The sequence below is a fragment of the Arachis stenosperma genome, chromosome 2 (genome assembly GCF_014773155.1).
Source record: "Arachis stenosperma cultivar V10309 chromosome 2, arast.V10309.gnm1.PFL2, whole genome shotgun sequence".
NCBI classification, from domain to species: Eukaryota; Viridiplantae; Streptophyta; class Magnoliopsida; order Fabales; family Fabaceae; genus Arachis; species Arachis stenosperma.
In genome coordinates this window covers 5,496,528-5,504,673 of record NC_080378.1, presented here as the reverse complement: position 1 = coordinate 5,504,673, position 8,146 = coordinate 5,496,528, and the positions used below count along the sequence as shown (strand labels likewise).

At 35.5% G+C, this 8,146-nt stretch overlaps 1 protein-coding gene across 1 annotated transcript; it reads left to right on the top strand.

The window, feature by feature from the left end:
* The first annotated feature begins 2,692 nt into the window (after window positions 1-2,692).
* Window positions 2,693-4,531, top strand: LOC130960337 (AAA-ATPase At2g46620-like). The gene has a single exon (XM_057885718.1). It carries the CDS (start codon window positions 2,715-2,717, stop codon window positions 4,146-4,148), a length of 1,434 nt encoding a protein of 477 aa, XP_057741701.1. The 5' UTR covers window positions 2,693-2,714; the 3' UTR covers window positions 4,149-4,531.
* Window positions 4,532-8,146: the final 3,615 nt, after the last annotated feature.

The following is an 8,146-nucleotide window of genomic DNA, read 5'->3' as shown; positions in this document are numbered from 1 at the left end:
TATATATATATATATATAAAGTTATTTTCTATAACAGAGTATTATAGTCATTTTTATAAAAAAATATTAATTTAGATCGGTTTAAGATTTGGTTTATCGATTTTTCGATCAAATCCATTTGTTTAGTCTAATTTTGACAAAAATAACATAATTTGATCGATTATATAGATTAGATTTTAATCATTAAAAAATATCTTTAAAAAAAGACATATTAAATATCTTTATGTGAATACACTTTCTATATAATTAGGATCGGAACATACTTTATATTGTTAAATATTCATCAACTATTTGATTAGCTTATATTATTGGCCAGCAACATTTGATTAGCTTAATGTCGTAAACTTTGTCAAAAGCAGAAAAACAAATAAATAGAGAATATAGAACAAACAAAAAGTAGGTTGAAAATACAATATAGTCATGAACCGACTCATACGTTGGAATCTGATTTCATCACAAAAACAAATTATAAAAGATGAATTGAATGATCTAATTGAGGTTGAGGATAATCTGAAACGTCATTGATATAAAGATGAAATAAAAAGGGACCAATTAATTGAAAAGTTAGATGATGCATGAGAGCACATGCAAATGGGAAGCATTTAATTTGAGAAATTTTCAAATAAATAATTAAGCAGTGTCCAAAGAGTGATTTATCCCCATATAGTTCGGACTTTCGAATTAAATAATTTTCAAATGGAATTATAATCGCCATTTGGAATATACATATATAAAGTCCATGCATAACTTTACATCATGCATGCCAGTTAATGAGTTAATTATTAGCTAGTTGAGTTGCATCATTGTATATATAGTAGACACTAAATACTGTTTTGAAGTATTTTATTTTAAAATTGCATTTCATACTAATTAATTTTTATTAATTAGTGATTATTTAAATTTTATTTTTTAAAAGAATGTAAAATTAATAATTATTAATTACTGTTGTTTAAAGTTGACGAATTAAGAGTTAGTTACCTATATTTTTTCTTTAAAAAATCACCAAATTGAAAACATTGAATTTTATACAAAAATAAAATATTCATTGCAATGGTAAGGTATATATGTATTTTGGAAAAAACTCAAAGAAAAACCAAAAAGTACATCAAATAAGAGAACATTATTGAAAAATTATAAATTAAACAAGACATGACAGAATAATTTTCCAAACCTAAATGGATTTAGAAATGATTATTTATATATAGTGGCATTTCCAAAACCTAAATGGATATATAGTATCAGATAATGAGATTATAGAATATTTTTTTTATTCTGGTCTTAATCTTTGCTCATCTACTACTCTATTAATTGATTGTTGATTACAAAACAATTTTATAGCAAAATCGTAAATTATTAAAGACTTCCTCGTAAGAAAATATTCCAAACTGCATATATTGCTTTTAATTTGTATATTCATTTGTTTAAGGGGGGAAAATAACACGTTGTATAGAAATGAATTCTTCATGTGTGGAAGGTTTTCAAAGAGGTGACGATGAAATATATGAAAATATTAACATAAGGAAAGTTTACAAAGTCCGTTCAATATAATAGGGAGAATAGATTAATAAGGAAATTATTTCTTAATTAGAGAAATAATTGATAACATTGAATCACGATTTGTTTTGACGTTGAATACTAATGTTTTTTAATTTGTTTTTTCAATTAAGTTTACCGTGGACAAAGCAAGGTAATTATTTATTATTATGATCCAATAATTTAATATATATTAGTATTCAGATTTTGAAATATATCCATAAGGAGTTTCTTTCTTCTAATTTATAAGATTACCATCATACTTCATGTTACTTAAATATTAACAACTTTCATGCACTGTAAATATGTTCTTATTTCTTTCCTTTCTCTGTTAATTCAACTCCAATATATTTAGTTGTTTAAAAATACTTCATATACTAAATCATCTATTATATATTTGTATATATTTAATTTATTAATTATGTTAAATGTATATTAAAATTAATTACTAATATAAAATATATATTAAAATATAAAATACACATTAAGAATAAATTAAATTTTACAAATATTTATATACAAATACATAATATCTGATTTTAGTAATTAATTTTAATATACAAATAGTAATTTTATTAATTTATACATATTTATTTGAATTTTTTTAATTACATAATAAATTATCAAAATAATTAAATCTATTATAATTGAATAATTAAATATGCAATAGACGAACCATTAAATTTATTTATAATAATAAAATAATTTTTATAAAATATTATATATATTTTTATGTGCAGTAACTTTATTGGTAACTAATATTAATTTTTTATTAATCACATAATAAATGAATATCCCTTAATTTGGCATAGCCAAGCTAAGGAAAGAGTACCTAAAATTTCTTCTTCAAGTTCCCCACTCCCACGTAATTTCTCTTGAATAGAAGGAAACTAAACTAAGCACATTACGTGACTTAATTACTATATAATACACCACTTAACCTTACCCCTATTAATTATATCATCCCAAAATTCCTCAAATGGAAAATTGTATTCAAAGAGGATTATTAGTGTTCACACATACCTTAAACACAAAACATCTTCCATCATCTTTCTCTTCCTCCTCCAAATTCCAAGCCTCATATCGAACATGTCTCTGAAACTAAACACGCAAAATTAACCAACATTAACACTAATTAGTGTTATCATTATTCCGTTATTACTGTTATCAATATCATTGCCATGACTATTGTAATGATAATCCTCATTCTAATAATCCTGCTATTCCTGATTCGGGTTATGCTATTCAAAACAGGATTAATCCACAGCACAAAGAAATTGCAACAAACGTTACAAGAAATTTTCTACGTTCATCAGTACCTTAAAGTTCCCGAACTCAACGAAAGCATGCAACCGAACCCTCTTTACAGAAAAGTCTTTCTCTATTTGCATTCTCTTCCTTCAATTGAAGATTCTGATTTCACGAACCTCGTTACCGGAACCAACCAAAACGACATCGTTTTATGCCTCGACGCAAATCAACTCATAGAGGATCATTTTCTTGGTGCAACTCTCTACTGGTTCAACCAGAAAACCGAACCGAACCGGAAAAATGAGAACCGGACCGGTTCGTTTTTGCTCAAGATCAGAAAAAACGATAAGAGGAGAATTCTCGGGGCTTATCTCCGCCACATCCACGACGTCGCCGGCGACATGGAGAGCAACGGGAAACGCGAATTGAGGCTTTTCGTGAACGCCGGAGACGGCGACGGAGGAGTTAGGTGGAGATCGGTTCCGTTCACGCATCCTTCGACGTTTGAAACGATCGCGATGGGGGAAGATCTGAGGAGCAAGGTGAAATCAGATCTGGAATTGTTCCTCCGCGGGAAAAAGTACTACCGGAAGCTCGGCCGAGCTTGGAGGCGGAGCTTCTTGCTGTACGGTCCCTCCGGCACCGGAAAATCGAGCTTCGTCGCTGCTATGGCGAATTTCCTTGGATACGACGTTTACGACGTCGATCTCGAGAATGTTCGCGGTGGCGATTCAGATCTGAAGCTCCTCCTCCTCGAGACGACGCCGAAATCGATAGTCGTCGTGGAAGATCTCGACAAGTTTGTTGTCGCCGCGACGACGGAATCATCGTTGCCGGCGGCGAGCGCCACGGGGATACAGATGCTGAATATAATGGACGGGATTCTTAGCGCGTGTTGTGGAGAAGAGCGCGTGATGGTGTTCACGATGAACAGTAAGGATGGGGTCGACCCGGATCTGCTTCGTCCGGGTCGGGTCGACGTTCACATTCATTTTCCCACGTGCGATTTCTCATCGTTCAAGGAACTCGCGAGTAGCCACTTAGGTGTCAAGGAGCACAAACTGTTCCCGCGCGTGGAGGAGATTTTGGCGCGTGGGGTGAGTCTTAGCCCGGCCGAAGTCGGCGAGTTAATGATCGCAAACCGTGGGTCACCGAGTCGGGCCATAAAATCAGTAATCGGAGCGCTAAGGCCGGATGGCGGCGATGGGATCGGACGGCGGGAAAGCGCCGATGATGACTGTGATGACGTGGACGGCGGAGATGGGTGCAATGCTGTTAAGGATTTTCGAAAATTGTATGGTTTGTTCAAATTAAGAAATGGGAAAAGATCTCGACCGTCAAATAATACATTGGTCCATGATTAGATGATAGATCATACATCATGCATGTACAAATATTTTTTTGCCGTAAGCATAGGTAAAATATACCTAGTTGCATTGGCATGGTCATTGGTGAAAATTTTATGTATGGATTGAGTTATATAAAGTTTTCATGTAAGTTTAGGTCATAGGGAATTATTTGTTTTATACATACATACATATACAATTATTTGATTGGAAAGTGAATTGTTCATAGAATCATGGTTAAGTTGGATCTTGTTAGTGGTTTCGGGCATATTGGGATGGCTGTACAGTGGGAAAGAATGTAAATGGATTTGGGATAGGAGAAGAATATGCTATATGCTATGAGGAATTATACAACCATATGAATGGCTTTGCTTTACTTGTATCATTTTAGATGAAAAGTGAATCCATTGAATCCAAGTGCAGTTTAGTTTATAAGAGAATTTACTTTACCTTACAACTGAAGAGTCACAAAATTAAATCTCAAATAGTACTTAATACTCGTAGGCTACTTCTTTTGTTAAAAAATGAATTATTCAACACAAAGCTATCACAGAATTAATGTCATGAGTAGTCTGATTATTGTGGGGACTTTGTCAATAATGGGATTTTTTATTTCATAATAGAAGAAGGTGAAATTTATTTGATTATTGGAAGAAATTGTGTTTTACAGGAATCAGACGGCGTGTTTTTGAAAATGCATAATACATAAAGGACGTATTGTTCTAATAATATATGAAATGCGTATTGTTTGCATAGTCGATACGTATTAAATTTCTGCAAACTCGTAAATTTATTGTGTTCCGTACATATGAAGCCGAGGTATGAGGATCTCTTTTGATGTTGATTGAGTTCGGGTGGAAGAGCTATACGTCAGTTGAGTTAGAACACCGCGACAGAAGCACCTGCAAAAAGCATTCCGACGTTCAAGTAAGGATAGGAGTTAAGAGAAGTAAATATAATAAATCAGAGTGAGTTATGGGACCTGACTTGCTTCGAGGTTGCTCATTTGTTTATATAGGCATCTTAGGTTGTTCGATTGGAGCGTATTTTGGAATTCTCCGCTCTTACCGAGGTTATCTATGATGATAATGTTGGAGTTAGTCAATTGTGTTTTCGAGCTTTCACAACTTATCCGGATTTTGTGGGTTGTTATCTATTTGACTTTGTTTAGAGCCGAAGTATACAGTATGCTACGTGGCAGCTGAGGTATACGTCACGTATCATAGCCCCCAAGCTTGCCTTGTGCATGTAAGAAAACAAAGGCGAGCTTTTAATGTCCATGTACCTCGGCTTGTGAATATGTTGTCGAAGATGTTTCTTCCCTGAGCTAGCACTGGTTTTCAGGAGAGAGAAAATTATGCATTTAATGGGCGCTTCGCTTCTCGCGCCGGATGAAATGATTGACGTGAAAACGTGGCTCAGCCAAGATATAACTTCTTCTGGTGTCGAGGTATAACTCCTTCTTTCGTGTGTATAGAGTTTTCTGCCCTCAGAGAACAGACGCCGAGCTATACTTCAGCCGTCGAGGAACACCGAAGGAGGTTGGGACTTATCCTGCTACGTTTACTTGGTTATGTTTATATAAGATTTGTATATGACTTGATTGTGATATGTTCTCCTCATTCCGAGATATGAGGTATGGATACGGTCCGAGAATCTCGCAGAGAATTATTTGGTAAGTTTTTTGAAAAGGTCTTTTTAGGGTTATCAACAAGTAACCGTTCTCTTTTTCAATTTGCTGCACGTGGCCGAGTTATAGCACATGCGGCCGGCTTATACGGATGGATCACAAACTGCTCTGTTTTGAATTTGTAAGTGGCCAAGCTATAGCTTATGTGGCCGACTTATAATGATAGATCAGACCTAATCTCTGAATTAGAGCTTGTATTCACCGAGTTATAGTGACCAGATCATAGCCCCCTAGCTTGACCTGATTATTTTTAAGAGAAGTAAGTTGAGCTTTTGAGGTATAACTCGGCAGGATATAGAAGAGATGCGGTTGTGTTATAATTCGGAGATACGAGGATTAGTCCCCAAGATCAATATGATAATCTTGAAAATAAAATTAGACAAGTTTGTCATGGGAAAATGGGTTGCTTATTTCAATATATTTTTGAACAAGCTTATAGATGATTGTTTGTTGGACTAATGCCGACCTATTAGTGATTGTTTGTTGGAATGGCGCCGACTTATAGGTGTCGGTTTGCTTTGATTGATTCAAACTTATAATTGTCAGTTTGTTTGGAGTGATTCTGACTTATAGGTGTCAGTTTGTTTGGATTAATTCCAACTTATAGGTGTGGGCTTGTTGTATTGATTCCGACTTATGGTTGCCGATTTGTTAGATTGGTTTCGATTTATAACTGTCGGTTTGTTTTTGTATGCCGACTTTAATATTAGTTTGTTACAATATGTGTAGAGCGTAAACAATAGCTGAACTAAAGGCATAGATAAAAATAAAGAATGATGAAGTTAAAAATAATATACTCTTTATTGAGAATTACCCTCTTAATATAAAAGGTATAGGATGAAAGTGCCTCATTAAAAAGCTCTCCAAGCAAAATTCGGTGTAGAAAAAAGTCGTGTGAGTGGAAAAAAGAGTACATCTTTGAGCCATAGTTCTTTGCCTAGTAGTGCTTGAAGGGTATAAGTCCCATGCCGATCAATTTGTTGATTCACAAAGATCGTCTTGGTCATCTTCTTTTGATTGAGTTGGTTTATTGATCCGTCGAGCTTGTCTAAGCTCTTCTATTTCCATCTGGCCTGTGGCCCTTTCTTTGAACTCCTCAAGTGACTTTGGTTTGGTTATTGCAATTGTTTCTTGGAATTTTCCGGGTCGAAGGCCGGTCTTGAGTGCATGTAAGTGGACTGCGGGGTTTAAGTCCGGAATCTCCATAGTGACTTCGGCAAATCGGGTCATGTAGTCTTTTAGACTTTTGTGTTGTCCTTGTTTGATTGTGCCGAGGTAGTCTGATCTGTGAACGTAGATCCTTGATGCGACGAAATTGTCAATAAAAGACCTCGTCAGTTCTTCAAAAGAAGAGATTGTACCTGCAGACAATTTTGAGAACCAGAGTAAAGCAGCATCATCAAGATAAGTGGGAAAAGCTCGGCAAAGTATGGGCTCATTATTAGCGCCGTTAAAAAACATCATGAACTAAAATTTCTTAATATGAGCACGGGGTCACCAATCCCCTTGTATGGCTCGAGGGATATAGGTAATATGAAGTTTTTTGGTATTTGAAAATTGGTGATCTCTTCAGAGAAGGGATTGTCTAATGTCAGCTTCTCCTTTGGCGGGGTGATGCTTAGAGGGTCTGTGTTACCCAAGGCCGAGCTTATGGAGTTTCCTTCCTTGTTCTTTCCGACATTATTATGGGCGGACAGCTCGGCTACCCTTCGAACTTCTTCTTGGAGTTCAGCAATCTGTGCTAGAAGTTTGGCTTGTGTGGGCTGATGAACTCCATTATCGGCCATGTTAGAAGATCGAAAATCCTGCAAAAGAAAAGAACGCAGAACTGCCTAGAGAAAATAGTGGTGTTATGTTAATTCAGGGCCCCACGGTAGGCGCCAAATGTTCCGTGCGTATGAAGCCGAGTTATGAGGATCTCTTTTGGTGTTGACCGAGTTCGGGTGGAAGAGCTATATGTCGGCTGAGCTGGAACACCACGGCGGGAGCACCTGCAAAAAGCACTCCGACGCTCAAGTAAGAATAGGAGTTAAGAGAAGTGAATATAATAAATCAGAGTGAGTTATGTGACCTGACTTGCTTCGAGGTTGCTCATTTGTTTATATAGACATCTTAGGTTGTTCGGTTGAAGCGTATTTTGGGATTCTTCGCTCTTACCGAGGTTATTTATGATGATAACGTTGGAGTTAGTCAGTTGTGTTTCCGAGCTTTCACAACTTATCTGAATTTTGTGGGTTGTTATCTATTTGACTTTGTTTAGAACCGAAGTATACGGTATGCTACGTGGCAGCTGAGGTATACGTCACGAATCACATTGCATTGTTAT